The following is a 27,391-nucleotide window of genomic DNA, read 5'->3' as shown; positions in this document are numbered from 1 at the left end:
CCCTGGGAGCCACACACTGGCCATGCGCCCCTGCCTACCCAGCAGTGGGAGGTACAACTTGCTGCCTCTGCTGCCAGGTAGGCAGGGGACACACAGCCAGCATATAGTTTCTGGGGTAAAGGCAGCAGGGCAGAAGCCCTGAGCCCACAGCAGGCAGCCTGCATCTACCCCATACACAAATTTGGGGGGGGTATGTGCCCCATCATGCCTCCCCCAGGGGTGTGTGCAGCAGTGGGGAGCCACCCCCCCTTCTACATCCCCTGGATGAGCTGCCCACGGCTCTGTCCCACTCCCTGCCCTGGCCCTGAGGTCCCATTCACTGCCTGGGCTGGGCAGTACACCCAGCCCCTGCCTCACTACCTCCCTTATCGTGGGGGCCCCAATCTGCCCCCACCCCATGTCCCTTCCCTCCCCCACACCCCTTTCCCTCCAGACTTACCTGCAGTGCTGCTCTCCACACTGCCCAGCTGCATTCCTGGCCATGTCTATGTGTGTAGCTGCACGCATGCAGGTGGTGTCCAGGTACCCCTGCCAGAAAGCATATTATATTTATTGGTTAATATTATCAGCTACACCCGGCATAAACATTCAATAGCTGAAAATGTTAATTTTCCTGTTATCAGTGCTGATCTGATGTGGCACCTATATATTGGTGCTTCTCTCTTTTTTAAAGTAGTGTAGATGCACACTTTTGCTCTAATAAGAAAAAATACTGAAGAGCTTTCCCATGTAGGGAGTAAGTTCAGGGGACTGCTGAAACCTTCACTTACCTACTTTATCCTTAACACCTAGAGAAAGTGAGCTAAGCCAAAATCTTCAGTCCATCCTCCATGTGGCTTGGAGGAGGAGAGATCTATATAACTGGCAAAGAAGCAGATGCTCGTGGGTGTAGAAAGCTTCTTTGTGTGGCAGGGACTACCATTATGCTTGCATGCAAATTTAAAGGAGGGTTTGCTGATACACTAAACAGGATGTGAAGTCACATCTTTGCAATAGGTGAGTGCAAAGTTGCCTTATTATACAGCTTGATGGTTTATGAGTTTGTCAGAGGGGTATCTCCTGATATTTACATATGCACAGTTAAAAGCAGCCTATAGTTCTGATGAGTTCATATGTAAACAGCAAGATGCAAAGGTAATTGTTTATAGTATGTACAGCCTGCCATGGCTTGCAGAACCTGTCCTGTCCCAACCATGGACTAAAAGAAGACTTGGAACTCCAGATGGTTTATTTGGAATTTTAATTCATAATTTCCTTTTTTTCTCTTTCCCTGCAGATTCATTCAACATTCCACACCTAAAGAGCGCCCAAAATTACTACAGGTACTTTAGTATACCATGCTAAACTCAAAAGTCGAAAGTTAATTAAATGGTAGAACATTCTTTTCATAGCCTTTTTTCATGTGTACACCTTCTGGCTGACTTTTTTCCAGAGCTTAAAGCCATGTTGAGTTTAGTTTTCCAGTTGTCCTCTGTTGCTTGCTACTCTTGGAATGGGCTGATTCAGTGTGTGGAAAGTTTGTTGCCCCCTTAGTAATCTTCCACTTCCCTCTGGTTTGTAGCTGTGTCTATTGTAATTTTTCTTTTACTACACATGCTCAATGCATCATGTCTTTCTTCTCTCTTAAATAATACCAGTGACACGTTTCTAAAATGCCATGGTCTTAGAAGGATTCTTTTGTAATCTCATATTCTGAGGTTCCACTTTGCATCTTTTAGTAATACTTTATATCTACATGAGGAGACTGAGCTGAACTAATTTATCACCTCTGAATAAATTTTAGAAAATTAAAAAAGGGACTGGTAAGAAGTGAGCACAGAGGAGAGGGGCAGACAAATTCCTAAGGAAAAAAATCCTAAGGACTGAAGCAGAATGGATGAGGAATGCCTAACCCCCCTATAAAAGACAGATAAACCTCTTTCTCTATCCATATTTCATAGACATTAGGGCTGGAAGGGACCTCGGAAGATCATCGAGTCCAGCCCCCTGCCCAAAGGGCAGGAAGTCAGCTGGGTTCATAGGATCCCAGCAAGATGAGCATCCAGTTTGCCCTTGAAGGTGTTCAATGTGGGCACTTGAACCACCTTCGGTGGCAGGCTGTTCCAGACCTTGGGGGCTCGGACAGTAAAGAAATTCTTCCTTATGTCCAGCCTGAAATGGCCTTGTAGTAGTTCATGACCATTCAACCTAGTCGTCATCCCTTGGGGCGCTCTGGTGAACAAACGTTCCCCCAGATACTGGTGGTCACCCCTGATAAACTTCTAGGTGGCCATCAGATCACCCCTGAGCCTGCACTTTTCCAGGCTAAAGAGCCCCAGGGCTCTCAGCCTGTCATCGTAGGGTCTGCTTCCCTGACCTCTGATCATGCGCGTGGCTCTTCTCTGGACGCTCTCAAGCTTCTCCACATCCTTTTTGAATTGTGGAGCCCAAAACTGGACGCAGTACTCCAGCTGCGGCCTCACCAAGGCCGAGTACAAGGGGAGAATGACGTCTCGGGATTTGCTTGAGAAGCATCTATGGATGCAAGCCAGCATTTTGGTCGCTTTACTAGCCGCAGCATTGCACTGCAGGCTCATGTTCGTCTTGTGGTCAATGATGAACCCCAAGTCTCTTTCTTGCATAGTGTTGGCCAACATAGCACTGCCGAGCCTATAAGGATGCTGTGGGTTTTTCTTCCCAAAGTGGAGAACCTTGCGTTTATCAGCATTGAACACCATCAGATTCTCGTCCGCCCACTTGCTGAGCCTGTCCAGGTCAGCCTGGATCACCCCCCTGTCTTCTGGTGTGGATGCTTTTCCCCAAAGTTTGGTGTCATCAGCAAACTTGGCCAGTCCGCTTCTGACTCCAGTGTCAACATCATTAATGAAGATGTTGAACAGTATGGGTCCAAGGACAGAGCCTTGGGGGACCCCACTGGTCACAGGACACCATGATGAGTGACTTCCATCAATTACTACCCTCTGGGTCCGACCCCAGAGCCAGTTTTCCAGCCAGTGGATCGTGGAGGACCCAAGGCGACAATTGGCCAGTTTCTCTAAGAGGTGATTATGGGACACCAGGTCAAAGGCTTTTTTGAAGTCAAGATATATGACATCAATCTCTTCTCCCTTGTCCAGGTGATAGGTCACCTGGTCGTAGAAGGAAATGAGATTGGTCAAGCAAGACCTACCCGCAACAAACCCGTGCTGGCTATCCCTTAAGATGTTGGCATCGGCCAGTCCATTAAGGATGGCCTCCTTAATAAACTTTTCTAAGATCTTCCCCGGGACAGAAGTCAGGCTGATGGGCCTATAGTTAGCCGGATCCACTTTCCTCCCTTTCTTGAAGATAGGCACCACATTTTCCTTCTTCCAGTCTTCGGGCACTACACCAGAGCGCCAAGAGTTTTCAAAGATCCGTGCTAGAGGCTGGGCTATGATGCTCGCCAGCTCCTTGAGTACCCTGGGGTGAAGATTGTCAGGGCCGGCTGACTTGAAGGTATCCAGCTTCTCAAGATGTTCCTTCACGAAGTCGGCATCAATGGAGGGCAGGGGATCACCCTCACCCGGACTTCCCTGTCCCGTAGCAGGCATGGGCGTCCCATGGGACTGATGAAAGACCGACGCAAAGTACCTATTTAATAGGTTGGCTTTTTCCTGGGCGTCAGCTGTCAGTTGCCCCATCTGGTTCAGCAGGGGTCCAACATTGCCCCTGCTTTTTCCTCTGGCTCCCCACATATCTGAAAAAGGACCTTTTATTGTCCTTGATGCTCAAAGCTAGTTGGAGTTCAGTTGCAGCCTTGGCTTTCCTGGTCTGCTCCCTACAGGACTGGACCAGTGCAGAATAATCCTGCTTGGAGGCGACTCCCATCCTTTGTAGGCCTTTCTTTTTAGCCTCAGGAGGTCTGCTAGGTCCCTGGAGAGCCAGGGGGGCTGCTGTGCCCTCTTGCTGCCTTTCCTCCGAGATGGAATAGACTTAGTTTGAAGGATTACAACAAGCCATTGGTAGGCATGAGATGTGAAGGACATGTATGTTTGAGTACTAATTCAGCCAACCCTTTGTTTATGTCTTCACCACAGAATGTGCCTAAAGTGTTACCCCTAAATCCCTCCCCATACACCCTCATGCAAACACAAAAAACAACTTCCCCAAGTGTAATGGTGTTTTTCTATTTGTTTTCCATTTTGTGAGCCATCTGTCACAGTTTGACTGCAGAAGTGAAGGTTTTACTTAAGCGCAACTCGGCCACTTTGCAATGATGGCTGAATTATTCAAGTGCTGATGTCCTACAGTACTGCACTTGCCTTAAATTTGAGATGACTGCTTGTTTTATAAATCACTTTTTCATAGTCCAAATTATATTTGTTGGGATTTTGTCTATTTAGTGACAAGTTTAATATGGCAACATATAGCTAAAGCAAATCCTCCTATAACTTTAGCAGAGTTGAATCTGTTTGCACCAATGTTGATTTTGGTCCACATTCTGTATACCCTTCTGAATTCTTTATCATTAGACTAACACAGGGGATTTTTTTTTTTTCAATTTCAAGCGATCACTTGCTGAACATCATGTCTTCAGGTAAAAAATCTTCCACTTCTAAACTAAAATGACTCTTTTTTTTTTTTTATAAAAGTTTTGTAAATATTTTTTTTTTATTTATTTTCTTGCTGTTGTGGCAGGTCTTAAAACTGATGCAATAGGAGTCATGATATCTCTTGTATAAGACTGGAAAATTGCAGTAAAATCCCTTAAAAGCTGTTAAGCATTACAGAAAGGCAGAGTCTGTATTGTTGGCTCAAGTGTATTAATCAAATGTCCAAGTGAAGGATTTCCTGGATATTGCCTTAATATATTATTCTTCATGAGGATGGAAAACATTGGAGATAGCAGAGTAGAATGGATGGCTGTGGAGGCATTTTTTTTTTTCCAAGTCAGACTGGCAAAAGTACAATAGTTCTTTTGCCTGGGACAGGAGGAGACACTGTCATGCTCCTATACATTTCTTAGACAAAAGATATAATTCTTTGCCTCTGTTAGGGTATCATCACTTGTACAATGTAAGAGCATAGACAAGGGGAAAATGGCATAGATTTTTTTTCTTAACATTCCATGCTAGTTGTCATATGTTAATGCAGAAGGCAGGAATTGTACGTAAAATGCAGTTTCACAAAATGATGTGATATAATATTTTTATCTTTTAACTGAAGGACTGGGGTGACTGTTTTGTTTCTCTGCACTGTTAGACTCAAATCTGTTCACCATACTTTCAGTGGGAGTGAAAACAGCCTGCTTGGGATGGTGAAACTGAGCTTCCAGGGTCTGGTTTTTTGGGGGTTTTTTGGTGTGTGTGTGTGGTGTTTAGCGGGGAGGGGTTGCAATTCTTGAGGTGTTGCTTCATTAAAGGAACAACCATATGGCTCTGCTTAAGAAATTTTATGAAATGGTGTTTTTTTTGATGTGGTGTTGGAGAATGGGTATTCAGACTGGTGCTGATTCATGCTCAGTAATCTTATTTATAAGGTGGTATTTTTTTCTCTAACTTTGACAATTTATAGTTAAATTGGTAAATTCTTAATGATCGAAACTGTTTTAGATAGTTATAACTGAACAGATCAAATCACATTTCTTATTTGAATTGATTAACATTTTATGTTCTGTTTAGAAAATGCTCACATTAAAAACAAAAACCTCAGCTAATCTTAGGCAGACAAGGTTCCTTCGGTGAATCTGATATCTTTTATTACACCAACCCAAATGGTTGGAGAATAGTTATTAAGCAAGCTTTTGGGTTCAAAAACCCTTCATCAGGCTAAGGACGCTGCAGCAGTTACTGCGTGCTCTTCCTGGATGGAATGAAAAGTAAAGAAGCCAGGGGCTGGGCTGGGGAGTCAGTTGCCAGGCAGATTGTAATGTATCAAAAATCCAGTGTCTATGTTTAGTCCCTGATCTCTAGTATCCAGCAGGTTGAGGAAATGGAGCTCATAGGCTCGTCTTTGGGATGTGTTGTGTAAATTTCCCTTGAGGATCAGGACTGAGAGAGTGGCCCTCCTGTGAGAAATGTGCCCCCACCGGCAATTGGGTGTTTCTGTCTTTGATGGATTTCCGGTGTGTGTTCATTCTAGTGCGCAGTTGTTGTCTGGTCTCTCCTACGTATCTTCCATCAGGGCATTTGGTGCATTGGATGAGGTATACTACATTCCTGGAGGTGCAGCTGTAAGATCCTGGGATGCTGATAGCTCTGTTGTGGGGTGTAGTAATTGTGGGGGTGGTGGAGATGTGGGGGCAGGTTTTGCATTTCTTGTCATGGCACAGTCTGGATCCTTTTGGTGTGTTCTGGGGTTGAGGAAGTTTTTGCTTCTGGTGATGAGGTTGGCAAAGTTCAGTGCTTGTCTGAAGGCTAGGATGGGTGGCTCTGGGAAGACTTTTTTTTTTTTTTTTGTTAAGAATAGGGTCTTTTTCTAATATGGGTTGCAATTTTTTGAGGATTTTCCGTATAGGTTCAAGGGATGGGTGATGGGTCATAACCAGGGGTGTGCGATTTGTGGGTGTTTTTCTTCTGTACTGCAGCAGTTCTTCACGTGGTATCCAGGTGGCTCTTTCCAACGTGCGATCTACCTCTCTGGAGGAGTGTCCTTGCTGGGTGAAAGCCTTTTTAAGATTGGTGAGGTGGCAATCCCGGGTGTTCTCTTCAGTGCAAATGCAGTGGTATCTGAGGGCTTGGCTGTATGTCACAGTTCCCAAAACACACCAAAAAAGCTGTGACATACAGCCAAGCCCTCAGATACCACTGCATTTGCACTGAAGAGAACACCCGGGATTGCCACCTCACCAATCTTAAAAAGGCTTTCACCCAGCAAGGACACTCCTCCAGAGAGGTAGATCGCACGTTGGAAAGAGCCACCTGGATACCACGTGAAGAACTGCTGCAGTACAGAAGAAAAACACCCACAAATCGCACACCCCTGGTTATGACCCATCACCCATCCCTTGAACCTATACGGAAAATCCTCAAAAAATTGCAACCCATATTAGAAAAAGACCCTATTCTTAACAAAAAAAAAAAAAAAAGTCTTCCCAGAGCCACCCATCCTAGCCTTCAGACAAGCACTGAACTTTGCCAACCTCATCACCAGAAGCAAAAACTTCCTCAACCCCAGAACACACCAAGGATCCAGACTGTGCCATGACAAGAAATGCAAAACCTGCCCCCACATCTCCACCACCCCCACAATTACTACACCCCACAACAGAGCCATCAGCATCCCAGGATCTTACAGCTGCACCTCCAGGAATGTAATATACCTCATCCAATGCACCAAATGCCCTGATGGAAGATACGTAGGAGAGACCAGACAACAACTGCGCACTAGAATGAACACACACCGGAAATCCATCAAAGACAGAAACACCCAATTACTGGTGGGGGCACATTTCTCACAGGAGGGCCACTCTCTCAGTCCTGATCCTCAAGGGAAATTTACACAACACATCCCAGAGACGAGCCTATGAGCTCCATTTCCTCAACCTGCTGGATACTAGAGATCAGGGACTAAACATAGACACTGGATTTTTGATGCATTACAATCTGCCTGGCAACTGACTCCCCAGCCCAGCCCCTGGCTTCTTTACTTTTCATTCTATCCAGGAAGAGCACGCAGCAACTGCTGCAGCATCTTTAGCCTGACGAAGGGTTTTTGAACCCAAAAGCTTGCTTAATAACTATTCTCCAACCATTTGGGTTGGTGTAATAAAAGATATCAAATTCACCCAAGGAACCTTGTCTGCCTATATCCTTAGACCAACATGGCTACAACCTAAACCTCAGCTAATCTTAGTATTTTGCACAATCAATTTTACACTTCTGTTGAAATATGAAAAGTTTTTGTTTAGTTTCTTTTTTTTTTTTTTTTTTTTTTTAATACCATTGGTTGGAAGGTTCAATCCCTGTCTGTACAGGGAGTCTGCGCATAAAATCTGTTCTACGTGTAGAGTCTCCTTCAGGAAGAGTGTGAGGGGCAAGGATTTTTTTAGGGTGATATATTTTACTGAACCACCTGCATAGTTGGGATGGAGTTAGACAAGCTTTTGAATGCAAGATGTTCTACATCAGGTCTGAGCAGTAAAAGCCAAAAAGCACTGTAAAAAGCAGTTGTAAAAGGGTCCACCCAGTTTATGAATTTTTGTTCTGAAATTCACCTTTTTAAAGGATTTAAGTAGATTTCCCATGAGTGTGAGGATAGTAAGGTCAGAAAGGGAGTGGCTGTTCTGTGGGAAATATCTACTACTCCCCCCAGCTTGGTGTTACCTGCAAAGTTGCTGAAGGTGCACTCTGTGCCATCTTCCAGGTCACTGATGAAAATCTCGAACAAAACTGGCACCAGGACCAACCCCTGGGGCATTCCACTTGATACCAACTGCCAATTAGACGTTGAACCATTCACTACTACCTTCTGAGCCCAATGATCCAGCCAGTTTTCTGTCTACCTTGCAGTCCATTCATCCAATCTGTACTTCCTTAGCTTGCCTGCAAGACTGTTGTGGGAGACTGTATCAAAAGCCTTCCTAAGTTAAGGTATATCACATCCACTGGTCTCCCTACATCCACAGGGCCAGTCATCTCATCATAGAAGGCAATCACATTGGTCAGGCATGACTTGCCTTTGGTGAATCCATGCTGACTCTTCCTAATCATAATCACCTTCTTCTCCAAGTACTTAGAAATGGATTCCTTGAGAACCTGCTCCATGATTTTTTAGGGACTGAGGTAAGGCTGACCAGTCTGTAGTTCCCCAGATCCTCCTCCTTCCATTTCTTAAAGAAGGGCACTATATTTGCCCTTTTACAGTTGTCCAGGATCTCTCCCAATTGCCATGAGTTCTCAAAGGTGATTGCAGAACTTCTGACCATCATATCAGCCAACTCCCTCAGCACCCTTGAGTGCATCCCATCTGGCCCCATGGACTTGTACACATCCAGCTTTTCTAAATAGTCCCTAACCTGTTCTTTTGCTGCTGTTGGCTGCTCACCTCCTCTTCTGGTGTGTGTGTGTTGCTGTCCTTTTATTTTTTCTGTGAGTTCATTCTGGTGCTGTTTGGTTTCACCCAGAGTTGCCATGAAGCCATTTGGGGCACTGGATCAGGTATATCATTTTGAGAACGGCATGCATAGGATCCATGACTTCTGTTTGTTTTTGTTATGGGGTTGTTGATTGTAGTAAGAGGGGAAAAAAGAGTTTTTTACCAATCTTTTTATTCATTTTAGAGCTTGACAAAGTTCAGTGTTCAGGACATCTGTAATCCTAGGGGAAAAAAAAAAATCATTACCTTATTCCTTTATGTCAAAAGAAGGTATTACAAAGCTTAAGCAGGAATAACAGAACTAAACAATTTGTTTCCTTCATTTAAAAATCCGTCTTCAAAATACATTTATTTTAAAACAAAGTAATTGATATTGCAAAGGGACACCAGCTATGTTTGTTTCCTTAGCTTTCAAGAAGGCCTTAGAAGGTTAAAATTGCTGTTTTGTATCAGAAATTTGGGGTGTGGGGGATCCTTAGATTCTCGGTGAGTAAAGAACTTGAAGGATCATGATATCTCGGGTACCAAGAAAGTGAAATATAATTGCAAGAGGAAATCATATTTTGCATTACATGAAAGTTTTTATCTTAAAGTCCTTCACTATAGACTTAGTATCCTACCCTTTCATAGATTTAATAGATTTCTAGGGTTGAAAGGGACCGCAGAAGACCAAGTCTGACCCCCTGCCCCTGGGCAGGAAAGAATGCTCGTGTCAGATGACCCCAGTCAGGTGTTTGTCCAGTCTCCTCTTAAAAACCTCTAAGGTAGGGGAGAGCACCGCCTCCCTTGCAAGCCAATTCCAGATTCTGGTAACCCTTACCATAAAGAAATTCTTTCTAATGTCTAATCTGAATCTGCTGTCTGTCAGTTTGTGGCTGGTACTCCAAGGGGTGGCTTGGTAAACAGAGTATCTCCTATTCTTTACTGCCTCCACCCCTCCCTGATGAATCTGTAGATGGCTACCAAATCCCCTATCAGCCTTCTCTTACAAAGGCTGAAGAGATCCAGGTCCCTCAATCTCTCCTTGTAGGACCTCTCCTGCAGGGCTCTAACCATATGAGTGGCCCTCCTTTGGATCCTGTCAAGGTTATTCACATCCCTCTTGAAGTGCAGCACCCAAAACTGGACACAGTACTCCAGCTGCGACCTTACCAATGCTGCATAGAGGGGAAGTATCACCTCCTTAGACCTGTTTGTGATGCACCTGTTAATGCATGATGGAGTGCGGTTAGCTCTACTGATCACTTTGTCGCATTGTCAACTCCATGTTCATCTTTGAGTCAACTGTGACTCGGAGATCCCTTTCTTTTGCTGTGCTGCTTAGAAGGTCATCCCCCAATCTGTATGTCTGTTGGTGATTTCTTCTCCCTAGGTGCAGAACTCTGCACTTACCTTGTTGAACTGCATCCTATTTTGTTCTTCCCACCTTTCCAGCCTGTAAACCTTAATTCAGTTCAGTACCACGCCTAATTAGTTTGTCAGAGACCTTTAGCATAACAGGGACGAGAGGACTCAATATTCCTGACATTTTAGGAGAAGTAAGTGCGCGCAAAAAAAAAAAAATAATCCCATTTCAAGCTTCCTTTAAACATCAAAATTAAACCCAGGTCATAAGTCCATCTTTTATCTTTTGCAGGTCTCCTTTAATTAGGGTTTCAGGCAGTCCTGCTAACCCACTTGCCTTGTGTTGTCATGGTCCTGCTGTCATTTGTACCATTTTTGCACAGGAAGCATTACCTATTCTGACCTTTCTTGTAAACATTTTCATGTTAACATGGTTTGTCCTGATACATGATGTCCCACATACCAGGTGTGTCCCCTTAAAGTACAGACCTTTCAGTGCCCTTGCTTTTTTAAGAGTAGACCTTCAATAGAAAGGCAAAGATCAAATCTAGTGAAAAATTTTGCATTTGTTCTATATGCTTCACCTTTTGCCATTGTTTTTAACTTTTTCCTAACTCTGCAATATGTGTATCTTATTTTTGGCAGGAAGTATTCTGGCTGGCGTAAAGATGGCTCTTTCCATTATATCCACAGTACCCCTTTTGGGAACTATTCATTCATCTGTTTGGATGCCACCCTCAGCCCAGGTCCCAAGAGACCCTACAATTTCTTTGGGATCCTTAACACGGTACTGTCTTTGCATTCCAGTTTGCAGTCTGTGATATTTCTTGTAATACGTAGGTCTGTTTGTTTGCTTTTATCTGACAGGTGAGGTTTGTCTTTATAATTTTCAGACTGCTTTCTTTCTACAGAAGAGAGTCCTTGTATTTTAAAATTATGATTTATCTCAAGGAAAACAAATGTGGCTATTTCTCCTCCCTCATTAGAGACCAGTGTAGCTTGTGTGTGGTTTTTTTTTTTTTTTTTTTTTTTTTGTTCTCCCAAGAAATAATCCAGTATTCCAACATTAAAATGGCAGATTAAGACTCAAGCAGACATCTAGCAAATTCCTGCAGCCCTTGGGAATGGGGGCAGGCTATGCTGACAAGTAGAGATGGAGGGCAGGGGTGGAGGGGTGAAAAAGGGAAAGGTGGCAGGGCACAATCTTACCCACCGCTGATGCTGTTGCTCAGGTGGCAGCAGCCTCCTGGCACAGGCTCCCTAGGAGCCTCCCAGGGGTGTCCAATTCGATTTTTTTTTTTTTTTTTTCTCCCCCCCCCCCCCCCACAATATGCTATTGGGTGCAGGGCTGCTCCTAGTGTGGCAAAGATTTCTGAGGTAGGAGGAGTACCATTCTGCTCACCCTGCTTGCCCCCTGCCCCCCAGATACACTGCTAGGTATGGGCCTGTGCCTGCCTGGCTTCTGTAGCCAGACTGGGTGGATCTGCTCCCAGCATGGCAGACTCCAGGGGAGCAGGGCATTCTGGCATCCTCTCAATAGCTAGTGTCCAGGGCTGGTGGCCTGTTCTCCCCACCCTCAGTTACTAAAACTTTTTGATGGCAGTCGTGTATTTCAGTGTATGGTATCAGCCCCCTAGGAACTGTAAAATAATTTTAATTTTATTTCCTTCCTAATTCTGCCTTTTTCAGTGTGGCAGATGTATTCTTTGCATTTCAGATTAAGTCTTGATTAGTTAGGTCCTTTTCTTAGTGCACCAGCCGTATCAGTTATGTTTAACATGTGGGTACTGTTATACATAAGAAGAACAGACTTCTACCTTCAGCTTTTTCTATGCAAAAAAGAAGTTTATTTTCTACCTATGAGGACTTTTTACCATCTTTTAATTTTCCCTGAGCCTGAGGAAGGGCACATGTGCCTGAAAGCTTGCAGAAAAATAATTTTTTGTGATTTCTTTGTTAGTCTAATAAAATATATCGTCTCTGAACCAAGAGTTCTAGAGTTTTGCATTTTTGTTGTATGTAAGAGTTTTGTGAGGGATGGCAACATCTTAATCATTGTATAGCAATTTGAATCATTTACAAATGAGGTAAATGTGTGAGGTTCTTGTATCTTTAAAGATATTATGGCAATGTTTGAAAGAGTAGAAATGTTAATGCTTATGTTTAGGTCTCATTCCAGTTAGGAAAATGTAGTGCAATTATCCAAAACTTCCTTGGTATTTTCAATTGGATATTTTGTTTTTCATTTACTCTCCTAAAACGTTACGTACCATTGCCATGCCTTGGTAAACAGATGTCATGTTCTGCCCTTGAGAACTGCATTCAATGATAGAGAGAAAAGGAAAATTTTATTCAACTTGCCCTAAAGGAGTGCTAGGACTAAATCATGTTTTATAAAGCACTTTGAGGTATTTGTATGAAAGATGCTACAGAAGAACAAAATACAATACAATTGTTCTAATTGTTTACTCTGAGCAACGCTGGATGCAGTAGCTTGATGGGCAAAATGAATCGGTGAGTGGAGACAGTTTACTCCTGACTGTGGTCTCTCGTCCTTGGCTGCAGTAAATTAAGCATGTGTGCTTTTTAGGTGACGAATAAGAGTCTGGAAATTGTCATTTGCAAATGTTTGCACAAAACTGAGGTCTGGAGAAAAGAGGCAGTTCTGGGTCATGGATGTACATGCTTTGGTTATAGATTAAACTCTGTCAGGAGTTTTAAAAATGAATCTGTAATATTTATTGGTGATTCAACTGCACACACAACCTTTTTAATTATAATCTTACAGGGAAAATAGCCTAATTACACAAATCCCTGAAGACAAATGAAATATTAGTTAAAGCTACTAACGCACTGTTTTGTTAACCTGATTTGGCATCTAGATTTTAACCTCTTTTGTATAACACACGCCTTCCCTCTCCATTCATGTTACAACATTCTCCCTTTGTTTAAAAGGAAAAAGAATATCAAAGGAAGAAAAGAATGAATTCATGCCCATTTGTGACTTTGTTTTTTATGTCTGTTTCACATTAGAATTGAGGTCTTTTTTGATCCTGAAAGACTTGGGATACTGATGACTGGGGACTGTGAAATTATCTCATGAGAGCAAACTTGAAAGTTGAAAAACAGAATGAAAGGAATTTTGGTTAACTAACTAACTAACTAACTAAGGGTAATTAACTAACGTTTTGGGAAGAGGATCATTGTGTTAAGATTCAGCATCTCTGCCCCTTTTAATTATGATTAGAACACAAAGTACATATTCTCTGGGAATACACATCACAGCTATAATAAGTCCTCCAGCAAAATGGAAAATAGCCAGATTTGATGTTTGTATTTGACTGGTGTGCATCCAGTCTCCTTTTGAAGATCTCCAAGGTGTAAATGGCTGTGTGAAGGCAAGATAGGCAAAATAATCTTTTTTTTTTAATCATAGAAATAAATTAAAGGAAACCCTAAACAGATTTAAGAGAAACAACTTTATGTCAACCTAACACACCCTACAAAATTTTTAAAAAATCTCATATAGAATTTATTTACACAGTTCTTCCAATTATCCAACTAGAAGAAATATTTTGATTGCTATATAGCTTTATTTTTCCAACACTTGATTTTTCATTTTGTAAAGCTGAAGGAAGTTAGCAGCCATTCACTACATGTATGCATAGGCTTCTGAACCAGTCAAATTAAACAAGTGCTGTTCCTTGTTTAAATGCTGAAATTGCATTGTTTTCCTTTTGGATCCAAGTACCTTGTGTGCTAATAAGACCCCTTCTCAAATCCTCTGCTGTTTCAGAATCATATGGAAGAGTTGTCATCAATGGCTGCAGAAAGTCGTCATAGCAATCAAACTATCTGGTTTGGCCATTACCCAACTTCAACAATCATCTCCCCATCCCCAGGAATAAGAACTCTAATGAGGTGAGATGTCTCTTCTTTTCCTGCATATCACAGAATGAAATTCACCTTATCTTCATATAAGTGCCTATCAGTTTGCAGCTATCCTAAGGTGTTATTTCCTTCCCCATAAAGGGTAAGAGTACTATTAATTAATTATGATATTATTTTTACTAGTTCTGCTACAGCCTATTTATGTGGGCACCTCCATACATTGGGTGGGCTGATGCCAGTCCTACATAGTCGGCATCCTCATGGTACTCTGGAACTGGAGCTGGGAGACTGGATGGATAATAGGAGGCAAGTAAACCTCACAATTAAAACCTGGTAATATCTGTATATTCAGTTTAAGTGGTGACTCTCTTTCATCCCATCTGGAGAGATCAATAGGAGTGTTTAGTAACCGATGGAATGGGATTAATATTAAAAAATGTCTTTTGTTTATAATATTGGGAATTCTGCCTCCCTTGCAGTTGACATAAGTTATGAAGCCCTAAAGCAACATTTTTAATAATCTTATTTCCTTTATTCTGCATATTTAGAAACTGAGTACAGGAAATCTACATTTCTGAACGATGTGTATTCAGTAACTGAAAATTCTGCACAATTTATAATTAACGCATCACTGTTAGTAGTTTGAATTGACATTGCTTTGTACCAGGTCTATTGTGTTCACATGGTTTAGAAATAAAAATTAGTCTAACTGGAAAATGTAGCCTCAGTAGCACACTGAAAAGTGTCAGATGTTGCAAGGAATCAATGTAATCTAGTATGTTAGTATACTGGTCTTTAATCTGCTTAATTTTGCTGAAGCTATTTGTGTTTGTACAGAAGCTTAGTGCAGTAGAGTCTTGGGTCATCACTGGTGTACTGGAGCACCATTTCAAGTATTTAGGCATTAGAGTAGTATAAATAGTAGGGCTGTGTGAAACAGCACTGTTTCGTTTCATCTAGAGTTCCGAGGTTTTGATGGAACATCATTTTGTATCGAATTTCATTTTGACTTGAAACAGCTGTTCTGTTTTGCTTCATCGAAACAACAGTAAGGCTGTTTCGACTCTGTTTTGATGTTTCGCTAGATCAGTCAGGGACGGGGAGTCAGCCTAGCTGGACTGACTTCCCATCCCCAGCACTATGTTCGAAACATTTCGACTAGCCTTGTTTTGTTTCAAGGCTGTTTCGACGCCCTTTGTTTCGTTTAGATTTTGCTGTTTCAACCTTGAAAAAGTTGAAACGGAATGGCCAGTGAAATTTCGCACAGCCCTAACAAATAGTAATTGAATTCTTCGTACATAAAATGGTACATCTCTATTTCATGTGCAAAATTTAATTAATCCATGATTATGGAACTGTGATAGTTGCTTCTATAATTGGAACTGAAATTAATTTTTAAAGTCTTAGTTTAATACCTAGCAACCAGAGATAAAAGCTGTTTTAGTTGCTACTCATTTTACAAAAATAAAATAATTAGCTTGTATGAATCCTTTGTACATACAGTGCTTCATGCTAACAGTTTTGTCTTATTTTAATACCAGGTACCGGCTTCTTGCATTTGATCATGACCTTCTTAGCTTTGTAGATCTGCACTTTGAGGAATGGCCTGCAGTTCTCATCACCAATCCCAAGTCATTACTTTATAGCAGCCCTGCTCATGAAGCATTAACAAAAATCCTTCACTCCACCCACATCAGGTACTCTGGAGTCTCTTAAAACTTTCATGGGCTCTTTAATACTTGTTTGGTTCTCTATGATTAAATCAAGCTATATGTTTCTAAATATAACCATAACTATTCATAGATATAGGGTCAGAAGGAACCTTGCAGATCTTCCAGTCCGACCCCCTGCCCTGGGCAGGAGAGAGAACTGGGCTCAAATGACCCCAGCTAGGTAATCATCAAGCCTCCTCTTAAAGACCCCCAAGGTAGGAGCCAGCACTACTTCCCTTGGAAATTGGTTCCAGATCCTAGCCGCCCTGACTGTGAAGTAGCGCCTTCTAATGTCTAGTCTGAACCTACTCTCTAACAATTTATGGCCATTATTCCTTGTTACTCTGAGAGGCGCTTGGGGGAACAAGGTCTCTCCCGTTACCCGCTGGTCCCCCCTAGTAAGTTTTATAGATGGCCAACAGGTCCCCTCTCAGCCTTCTCTTGTGAAGGCTGAACAGGGTAAGGTCCTATAGCCTCTCCTTGTAGGGTCTGCCCTGCTGTCCCCGGATCATGCGAGTCACCTTCCTTTGGACCCTCTTAAGGATGTCCACATCCCTCCTAAAGTGTGGCACCCAGAAATGGATGCAGTACTCCAACTGCAGCCTGACCAGTGTTGCACAGAGGGGGAGGATCACCTCCTTGGCCCTGCTTGTGATGCATCTGTGGATGCATGACAAGGTGCGGTTAGCCTTACTGTCTGTGTCCTCACATTGGTGGCCCATGTTCATCTTGGAATCAATGATGACTCCAAAATCTCTTTCTGCCACTGTGCTTTTAAGAAGAGTTCCCCATCCTATAAGTATGCTGCTGGTTCTTGCTGCCCAAGTGTAGCACCCTGCACTTATCAGTATTGAATCCCATCCTATTCTCATTTGCCCACCCCTGTAACCTGTCCAGGTCCAGCTGTATCCTGTCCCTCCCTTCTAGCGTGCCCGCTTTGCCCCAAATCTTGGTGTCGTCCGTGAACTTAAACAGGGTGCTTTTCACCCCCTCATCCAAGTCACCTAATAAAGAAATTGAACAGTATGGGCCCAAAGACCAAGCCCTGGGGGACTCCACTGCTCACATACCTTCAGGTCAAATGTGACCCATCCACCACCACTCTGAGTGTGGCCCCTCAGCCAATTTGCTATCCATCTGACTGTGTAGGCATCAGTGCCACAGTCGCCTAGCTTTTTAATGAGAATGGGGTGAGAGATGGTGTCAAAGGCCTTCCTGAAGTCCAGAAAGGTGTCGCGGTGAATGTAGTCTGTGTCCAATGATTTTGTGACCTGATCGTAGAAAGTAATCGGGTTGGTCTGACAGGACCTGCCCCTAATGAAACCGTGCTGGTTGCCCCTGAGTGTCATCCCCACTGCTGGCCCTTCACAGATGTGCTCCTTGATAATCTTCTCGAAGAGCTTCCCCAGGATCAAAGTAAGACTAATGGGCCTATAATTGCCTGGGTCCTCCCTCCTCCCTTGTTTGAAGATGGGGACCACATTGACTCTCTTCCAGTCATCTGGCACCTGGCCAGAGCACCACGAGTGCTCATAAAGCTGTACCAGGGGCCCCACAATAACCCCTGCCAATTCCCTCAATGCCCTGGGGTGGAGAGCATCTGGACCTGCTGATTTGAACACATCCAGCCCCTCCAGAAGTTCTCTAACTCGGTCCTCCCTGACCTTAGGCCCGGCGGAGTCTCTCCTGAGTCCATCCCGAATCTCGGTCGGGGAGTCCAAGTCCCTGCACAAAAAAAATTTTCATTGCTCACAGAATCTGGTTTTCTCTAGATTAGAAGATTGCTTTTGGCAGTCTACTTGTTTATGTGCCTATGATAAAGGCTGGCTATTAGAAATAATCATAAGGATTGAAGGGAAGCTTGGTGACAGTGATCACAAATTGATCACTTTCTCTATCCCATCACAAAGCTGGTAAATCAGTCAGCAATGCAGAAATCTTCAACTTTTAGGAAAGATGACTTTCACAAGCTCAGGAGATTAGTTACTGAGGCCCTAAGAGACCATGATCTGACAGGGAGGGGAGTCCACAATGAGTGGTCGCTTCTTAAGGACATGATCCTAAAAGCACAAGGGAGGTCCACTCTGGCCTGTAGGAAAGGTAGCAAAAGGGCTTGGAGACCCCCTTGGTTCAATGGGGAACTCATGGACCTCCTGAATCTAAAAAGAAAAGCTTATAGGGGATGGAAGTCGGGAACTACCACTTATGAGGATTATGCAGCACTGGCCCGTACTTGTAGGGAGCAGACCAGAAAAGCCATGGCTGAAACCAAGCTCAAACTGGCTATGGGAATCAAGGACAATAAAAAGTCCTTCTTCAAATACATGGGAAGTCAGAAAAAAAAAAACCAAGGGAAATATCGGACTCTTGCTAAACCAAATGGGGCAGCTGACAACCAACACCCAGGAAAAAGCTGATCTCCTCAGTGATTACTTGGAGTTGGTTTTCCACCAGCTCAAAGGGATAACCCTGCCTGACAGGAGACAGGATTACCAGGGTAAGGGCAATTATGCCTATAATTGGTGAAGATCTTGTGAGGGAACAGCTTCAGAGGCTGGCCATCCGCAAGTCAGGTGGCCTGGATAGAATTCACCCAAGCGTGTTAAAAGAGTTGGCTGACATCATAGCACAACCAATGGCAAGGATATTTGAGAACTCATGGCGCTCAGAGGTTCCTAAAAATTGGAAGAGGGCCAGTGTGGTGCCTATCTCTCCGTCATTTCTGGCACCAGGACTCAACCAGGAGTCACCATGCCACTGCCCGTATCCACGCCATGCTCCGCACCTGCCCCATGCCGCCACCTCTGCTGCCCTGGGCCCAGCCCTGGCCCTGCTTAGCACCCTGGAGAGTGCCATGGGCCTGGGCGCCTTCCTGTCCTTCCTGGTCCCAGCTGGCTGGATCCTGGCCCACCTGGAGAGCTACAGGAAGCGTGACTGAGCTGGGGCTAGACCCTGCCTCCTCCCCCGGGCCAAGCCCTGCCTCTGCTCCACGCGCTGAGGGACCAAGGAGCCCCTCGCCCACATGGCTTCCCGCTGTTACAATAAACCCCTTCTCTGCTGTTCATCGTGAAGGCTTCGGCTTCCATGACCACAGTCCGTCCTTTGGTGAGAGAGGCAGTGAGCTGCTGGGAAGGGATGGCCTCCACCTCTCTCCACTGGGGAGACTCTTCTCAGCCAGAATGGCTAACCTGCTCCACCGGGCTTTAAACTAAGCCTGCCAGGGGATGAGGGAACTACTGCCACTGCTGGCCCGCTGAGCAACCCTTGCAAAGCCAACAGGCCAAGGCACTTAAGGGAGCCCACCCCTGCCCCAGCCCTGGAACGATCTGTAGGCAAGGCAAGGGCCCCCAAAGGGACACTTGCCTGCCTGTACACAAATGCCAGGAGCTTGGGGAATAAACACGAGGAACTTGTCCTCTTGCTTAACACACACAATTACCATGTCATCGGGATAATGGAGACCCGGTGGGACTCCACCCATGCCTGGGCCACAGGTATAGACGGCTATACCCTGTACAGGAGTGATCAAGTGGACAAAAGGGGTGGGGATGTAGCTCTCTCTGTCAAGGAAAGCTGCGCATCCCTGCATGCCAACATTGGCGCCCAGAGTGAACGACTAGAGACCCTCTTGGTTAAAATCCATGGGGAACATGGCACAGGGGACACAACGGTGGGAGTCTACTACAGACCTCCCACCCAGAGTCAAGAGCTTGACCAGGAGTTCGCCAGGGAATTGGCTGAGGCTGCACCCTTCCGGTGCATGGTTGTCATGGGAGATTCAATTACCCAGACATCTCATAGGAAGAGTGCTCGGCCAAATCCGAACGGTTGCAAAGCTTTCTCGCGTGCGTGGATGAGCTCTATCTGACTCAAGAAGTCTACGGGCTGACAAGAGGTGAAGCACTGCTCAACCTGATCCTGGCAACGGGGGATGACCTAATCAGCGACCTAACGATTGAAGGAAAGCTGGGTGACAGTGACCACGAACTGATCACCTTCACCATCTGCCGTAAAGCTCGCAAGTCAGCCAGCCATACTGAAGTCCTCGACTTCAGGAAAACTGACTTTGACAAGCTCAGGAGGCTTGTCAGGAAGGCCCTAAGGGACCATGACCCAAAGGGGAGGGGAGCTCAGGATGAGCGGTTGCTTCTCAAGGGAGCGATCCTGGATGCACAAGCAAAGTCTATCCCATCTCAGAGGAAAGGCAGCAAAAGGGCACAGCAGCCCCCTTGGCTCTCCAGGGAACTAGTGGACCTCCTGCGTCTAAAAAGAAAGACCTACAAAGGATGGAGGACTGGATCCACCTCCAAGGGGGAATATTCTGCAAACCAGGAAAGCTGAGGCTGCAACTGAACTCCAACTAGCTACAAGTATCAAGGACAATAAAAAGTCCTTTTCTGGATATGTGGGGAGCTGGAAGAAAAGCAAGGGCAACATTGGACCCCTGTTAAACTAGATAGGACAACTGATACCCAGGAGAAGGCCAACTTGCTAAATGGGTACTTTTGCGTTGGTTTTTCACCAGTCCCAAGGGACGCCCCTGCCCATTACAGGACAGGAAGGCCTGGGTGTGGGCGATTCCTTACCCTCCAACAACGCTGACCTTGTGAAGGAACACCTTGAGAGGTTGGACACCTTCAAGTCAGCCGGCCCTGACCGTTTACACCCCAGGGTACTAAAGGAGCTGGCAGGCATCATAGCTCAGCTCCTGGCATGGATCTTCAAGAACTCCTAGAGCATAGGCAAAGTGCCCAAAGATTGGAAGAAGGCCAGTGTGGTGCCTATCTTCAAGAAAGGGAGGAAAATGGATCCGGCAAACTACAGGCCAATCAGCCTGGCCTATATCTTGGGGAAGGTCTTAGAAAAGATTATCAAAGAGATCATTCTTAACAGACTGGCCAATGGCAACATCCTGAAGGATAGCTAGTGTGGGTTTGTTGTGGGTAAATCTTGCTTGACCAATCTTATTTCCTTTTACGACCAGCTGACCTATCACCTGGACAAGAGAGATGAGATTGATGTCATATATCTTGACTTTAAAAAAGCCTTCGATCTGGTATCCCATGATCACCTCTTGGCAAAACTGGCCAACTGCGGCCTCGGCTTCACCACGATCTCTGGCTGGGGAATTGGCTCCTGTGGTCGGACCCAGAGGATGGTGGTTGACAGAAGTCAATTGTCGTGGTGCGCTGTGACCAGTGGGGTTCCTCAAGGCTCTGTCCTTGGGCCTATACTATTCAACATCTTCATTAATGATGTGGACATTGGAAACGGAAGCGGACTGGCCAAGTTCGCCGACGACACCAAACTTTGGGGTAAAGTGTCCACACCTGAGAACAGGAAGGTGATCCAGGCTGACTGACAGGCTCAGGAAATAGGCGGATGAAAATCTAATGGTGTTTAACACTGAAAAATACAAGGTTCTCCACCTTGGGAAGAAGAACCTGCAGCATGCTTATAGGTTCAGCAGTGCTATGCTGGCTAGCACTACAGACGAAAGGGACTTGGAGGTCATGATTGACCACAAGATGAATATGAGCAATCAATGTGATGCTGCAGCTAGTAAAGCAAGCAAAACACTGGCTTGCATCCAAAGATGCTTCTCAAGCAAATCTCAGGATGTCGTTCTCCCATTGTACTCGGCCTTAGTGAGGCTGCAGCTGGAGTGCTGTGTCCAATTTTTGGCTCAGTTAAAGTATGTGGAGAAGCTTGAGAGAGTCCAGAGGAGAACCACATGCATGATCAGAGGTCAGGAAAACAGACCTTTTGATGAGAGGCTGAGAGCTACGGGACTCTTCAGCCTGGAAAAGCACAGGCTCAGGGGTGATCACTAAGATCTGGGGGAACGTCTATTCACTAAAGCGCCCCAAAGGATGACAAGGTTGAACAGTCACAAACTCCTCCATGACCATTTCAGGCTGGACATAAGGAAGAACTTCTTTATTGTCCAAGCCCCCAAGGTCTGGAATAGACTGCCACCAGAGATGGTTCAAGTACCTACTTTGAATGCCTTCAAGAGACGTTTTGGATGTTTATCTTGCTGGGATCCTATGACCCCTGCTGACTTCCTGCCCCTGGGGTAGGGGGCTGGACTTGATGATCTTCTGAGGTCCCTTCCAGCCATAATGTCTATGACATCTATGGGAAAAAAAAGAAAGAAAGAAGATCCAGAGACCTACAGGTCAATCAGTTTGACCTCAATCTCTGGAAAGATCTTGGAAAAAATTATCAAAGAAACTATCAACAACAGGCTAACTGAAGATAGCGTTCTGAGAGAGAGAAACATGGCTTCATTGCGGGTAGGTCATGCCTGACCAACTTTATATTCTTCTATAACCAGGTGACACATCACCTGGACAAAGGAAAACCGGTTGATATCATATATGTAGATTTTTAAAAAGCCATTAACTTTGTTTCCCATGATGTCCTCATACTAAAACTGGGGAACTGCAGCCTTGACAACCTTATGGTCCAATTGCTAGGGAATTGGCTCTGTGTTTGGACCCAGAAAGTGATAGTTGATGGAACCGAGTCAACATGGTACACAGTGACCAGTGGCACCCCCGAGGTCTCAGTACTAGGACCAGTACTCATTAATAAATTATCTGGATTCAGGTGTCAGAAACAGACTGGTGGGAGGATGACTTCTTGGGTCTTGCTTGAGATGCATTGCTAGATGCAAGCCAGAGTTTTATTTGCTTTGTCAGCTGTAGCATCACATTAGTAGCTCATGTTCATCTTGTGGTCAGTCATGACCCCCAAGTCTCTTTCAGCCATGGTGCCTAGTGAGTGTAGCACTGCCGAGCCTATAAGTATGATATGGGTTTTTTTCTCCCAAGGTGGAGCACCTTGCATTTTTCATTGTAGAATGTCATCGGGTTTTGATCCGCCCACCTTGCGAGCCTGTCCAGGTTGGCTTGAATTGCCAGCCTATCCTCTAGTGTGACCATACTTCCCCATAATTTGGTGTCATCCACAAACTTAGCTTTAGCATGTTGGTGAGGCTGCAGCTGGAGTACTGCATCCATTTCTGGGCTCCACACTTTAGAAAGGATGTGGAAAAGTTTGAGAGAGTCCAGAGAAGAGCCACGCACATGATTAGAAGTCAAGAGAGCAGGCCTTATTAGGAAAGGCTGAGAGGCATGGGCCTCGTCAGTCTGGAGAAACAAAGGCTCAGGGGTGACTTGGTGGCAGCCTATAAGTATATAAGGGGTGTGCATCAAGAACTAGGAGAATGTTTGTTTGTTTGTTTGTTTGTTTGTTTGTTTGTTTGTTTGTTCACCAGGGCACCCCAAGTAAAGACAAAGTCTAATGGTCACAAACTGCTGGAAGACCATTTTAGACTGAACATAAGAAAAAAATCTCTTTAGCATCTGAGTCTCCAGAGTCTGGAACAGACTCCCCCCAGAAGTGGTGCAAGCGCCTACTCTGGATACCTTCAAGAAATGTTTGGATACTTATCTTGCTGGGGTGATCTGACTTCCTGCCCCTTGGGCAGGGGGCTAGACCTGATGATCTCCGAGGTCCCTTCCAGCCCTAATGTCTATGAAAAATACATCTTACATCCTCGCTTAAGATCCTTGATTGCAAATGTTTCCCATTAAATTGAGTTATATGGATTGAATTATGTCCTGGCTGGAAAAATTTAAAAAAAACAACAACCCTTAAATCAAAATCTCTACAAGAGGTGGGAAGCGTGCTCATAAAGGGATGTCCAAGCTTTCCTTGGGTACAGCAAAGACTGTTCCAGTTTTAGTTCTGGATCTATATTCTTAGGAGATATAGATATGGAGGAAGTTCATCTTACTCCTGTTGTAAATTATACTTAAGTCCTAGCATCTTAATTGCCTACAAAAACTCCAGTATTTTCATCTTTACTCCTGTTAATTGGTACGTATTTGGAAGCTTAACCTTGTAGTTTCTCTCCAAGGAGTAATTGCAACTCTTTCCGCAAGTCCTATCATGAACATGTTTATTTTCACTTAGAATTTTGGCCTTCTCTCCTGATTTCATCACTTTGGTCAAAGTCAGTATAGACGGAGTTCATTTGGGGGATGCCCATCATGTGTCTGGCCCTCTCTATGTACTGAAGTGGAATCCCCAGAATTACAGTGAAGGATTCCATCACATAGATGTGACAGTTCAGGTAAATTGTCACCAATTCATTATTTCAACCTGCGATGTCTTATTTGTCAACCTACTTCTTTGTAGATCTAGGAATTAACTTTATTTAAACACATGTCTTTAGCAGGAAAAACTAAAAGGTAGGGAGCAGAGGAGGAAATTGACAGACATTTAGTGAAAATAATCTGAAATACCTAGCACTAATGGATGTATAAATAATAGGATTTTGACTTCAAACTGAAAATATAATGATGTTAGATACAAAGAAAGACCTGTTAATTGATGAATAAAGCCTTTCAAGTAACAGTTGAGAGGTGCCATTTTCAGATTGCCTCAAAAAAGAGGCAGTTAAACATGGCAAACTGTGTTACCAGTATTTTGGATGGAGGAAAAATGTGTTTTCAAACAATGAAAAGGGAGGTAGTCTATAATGAGGGACAACGATTTTAAATTTTGACGGTCTTGCAGATGAGGAAGTTGTATAAGACTGTCTGATGTTGTTCTCAAGATTTGTCTAACCAGTAGCATGCTTTCTATTTCAGAGTGCCACACTTTCATTTACATGATGTTCTTGGCCAGGACATTGTGAGAAATGTTTTCCCTCTTGGCAGCATTCTATACATATGTGCATGGACATCACTAGTATTTAGAAACGATTTCTGCACCTCCATGTGTAACTTAGACAGGCAATATTCCTCTCTTTGTAACAGCAAGACAAGGACAGTAATAGCATGTTTGCAATGTTAGAGGACAACAATAGCATCACCTCAGTGAAGCTCAGCATGTCTGCTCTGAACACTATACCAGTAGTTCTCAACCTTTTTTGTACCAGGACCCATTTGTAAACATGGATGACCTGTCCTGACTCAGTGCCCCTCACTCCCAACCCACTGCCTCCCATCCCCAGGTGCTGGCCCCACAGTGTGTGGGGCGGGGGGTGGGTGGGTGTGTATGGGGCCAGCAGGGTGTGGGGCCCCAAGCTGCCCCTCGCAGGCTGGAACTCTGCCAGCTTGCAAGGGAAAGCCACGGTTTCCCACATTTTTCTCCATTAAAAGAAAATCAGTTTTTTATAGTTTGTTGATCCATTTTTAAAAGTTTGTTCACGACCCTTTCATATATTCTTGCAACCCAGTTTTGGGTTGCAACCCATGGGGGGCCCCAAGTGTGCTCCCCGGTGGACCCAGATTTGCCACCAAGCAGGTGGAGGCCCCCCCCCCCCCCCGCACTCCTATGGGATGCTCCATGTGCCCCTGAATCTCAGCGTTCACAAGCTGCACTGGTACCTCAAGGTATGTAGAAAACACACTTAAAGCTGTGTCTATGTCCGAATCGGCATTGAATCTTCAGATTTTGTTTCAGTCGAATCAAATCGGGGACAGTGATCCAAATCAACGAATCGAATCACTGTCCCTGATTCAGGCCGAATCCTAATCAAATAGGGCCCGCTTCGCACACCCCTACTGTGCAACTCTGCTAGTTCAGGTACATACCAGTTAGAGCTTTTCAGAGAAGTTGTCAGTGTTAGCTAGGACCCTTCACCAGATGTTTTAAGTAACTTATTTGAAAGATACTTCTTAGATAAATTGATCAACTTGCCAAATTGCTTCTCTGTTTTATTCACATCTAGGATGCTGCTGGAAAGAGTAGCACTCAAGGTCATATGTTTGCTATGGGAGAAAATCTGTCTCTCAAATTTGGCTTCTTGTCCTCTTTCATTCTCCTTACGGACCATTACATCTTGGTGAGTGCTTTCAGCCAAAATAGCTGTCGTACCTGTTTGCTTCCTCCAGTGAGTGTAGGAGCCATTTCTTTAACACTCAGTGGCTTTGAATATATTTTTTAATATTTGAGTTATTTAAGTGTTACCATGCTGTACACATAAGGTCCGTTTAAGAATTTTCATGGATACGTTCAAATTTTCTTTCCCAAGTTCCACTCATATATGTAAGTGCACAGATTGCGCACACAAATGAAAAAAAAATTTGTGTTCATAGCTAATTTTTGCACGAATGACATATGCATGTTTTGTGCATACAGTAGGCTTGTATTGTTTAAGCACAACAAATTATAGTGAAGCCACTGAAGTAGTCTGCACAAAAGGGAGGTTCAGACCAAAATGAAAGAAAACTAATGAAAACAGAATGCAAGAGCACTATACTTAGAGAAATAACTTCCATAGCAGCCATTGAGAGTGAGCCTACCTATAGCAGAGATGAAACATGAAACCCTGACCCGATTGACTTTTTGACTTCAACTGTTTCGGCATTTTATCCCTTATAAAAAGACCAGAACTACAGTAAATGAGAGGATGGCATTGTATAAGTAAAGTGCATTGATAGAGTCCTGTGAAAGAATTTTGCCTCATGTTAGGTGGCACTGTGACTGACGCTCAAGCCCTGCATTAGTTTCCTTAATTTGTAACTGATGTTTACCATAGTCATTTAAAACTAGTTTTCTTCAGCACAGCATTCTGAATGTATACAGTAAGAAAAATTTCTTTGTGAGACATTATTTTCAAGTACAGATTTTTTTTTTTAAAGTGCTTTATTGATGATCTTTCTCATAATGAAATGAAGATTTTGTGATTCCAGTAGCTTGGGAACCAAATGAAGTGGCCAGCACAATTCATTTTCCATTTTGCTTAGATACTGAAACGTAATGGTTGATTGTTTATTACACATGTATTAATATGCAGATTGTTATAAATGTAATAGCCCAGTAAATGGTGGTTTCATAGTGAAAGTGTTTCTCATTTGAAGAAGGCAGAACCTAGCTGATTTATTGGCTTGCTTTAGGTTACCCTTTTAATGCCATGGTTTAACATGAGGCATCAGGAAGCTCAGGACACTTTAATTTTATAAAGTCTTTACTTTTCTCACTTTTTTTGATATTTACATTCATCTGCCAGGAAGCGGCTGTCACTTTTTTTTAAGTTTTGTTTTATGAGAATAACAGTGTGTGCGCTTTCAGGCTCGATTACTTTTTGGAGTGACTGTTGCAGTTCAGATCTTCTTGCTCCTTGTTTTCAGATATCTTCAAAAGCCAACGCTGAAAGGTAGGAACCAGTGTTTTGTCTGGATTTGTTTTGGTTTTTAATCAATACTGACTTTTTTTTTTCCCCTTCATCCTTGTGCCAAGAAAATCATCATTAATAATTACATTGCAGTTCAGTATGAAAGCCTTGCACATAGTACCTCCCAGCTTGATTTGATCCCTTCTAGCTGCCAGTTTGTTTCTAAAACAGCCAAAGAATATCTAGTATG

The 27,391-nt window shown here is 43.9% G+C and overlaps 1 protein-coding gene across 1 annotated transcript in view; it reads left to right on the top strand.

The window, feature by feature from the left end:
- The window catches only part of TMEM62 (transmembrane protein 62), a 50,728-nt gene that overhangs the window by 13,153 nt on the left and 10,184 nt on the right, over nt 1-27,391 (top strand). Inside the window, exons 4-11 of the mRNA XM_019496518.2 lie at nt 1,277-1,322; nt 11,047-11,188; nt 14,198-14,322; nt 14,476-14,598; nt 15,834-15,989; nt 23,991-24,150; nt 25,756-25,869; nt 27,099-27,183. Coding sequence (XP_019352063.1) covers nt 1,277-1,322; nt 11,047-11,188; nt 14,198-14,322; nt 14,476-14,598; nt 15,834-15,989; nt 23,991-24,150; nt 25,756-25,869; nt 27,099-27,183 — 951 coding nt within the window. The remainder of the gene's footprint in view (nt 1-1,276; nt 1,323-11,046; nt 11,189-14,197; nt 14,323-14,475; nt 14,599-15,833; nt 15,990-23,990; nt 24,151-25,755; nt 25,870-27,098; nt 27,184-27,391) is intronic.

This window comes from Alligator mississippiensis, chromosome 2 (assembly GCF_030867095.1).
Source record: "Alligator mississippiensis isolate rAllMis1 chromosome 2, rAllMis1, whole genome shotgun sequence".
Classification (NCBI taxonomy): Eukaryota; Metazoa; Chordata; order Crocodylia; family Alligatoridae; genus Alligator; species Alligator mississippiensis.
The sequence above is the reverse complement of the archived record's forward strand: the minus strand, read 5'-3'. Positions and strand labels throughout refer to the sequence as shown.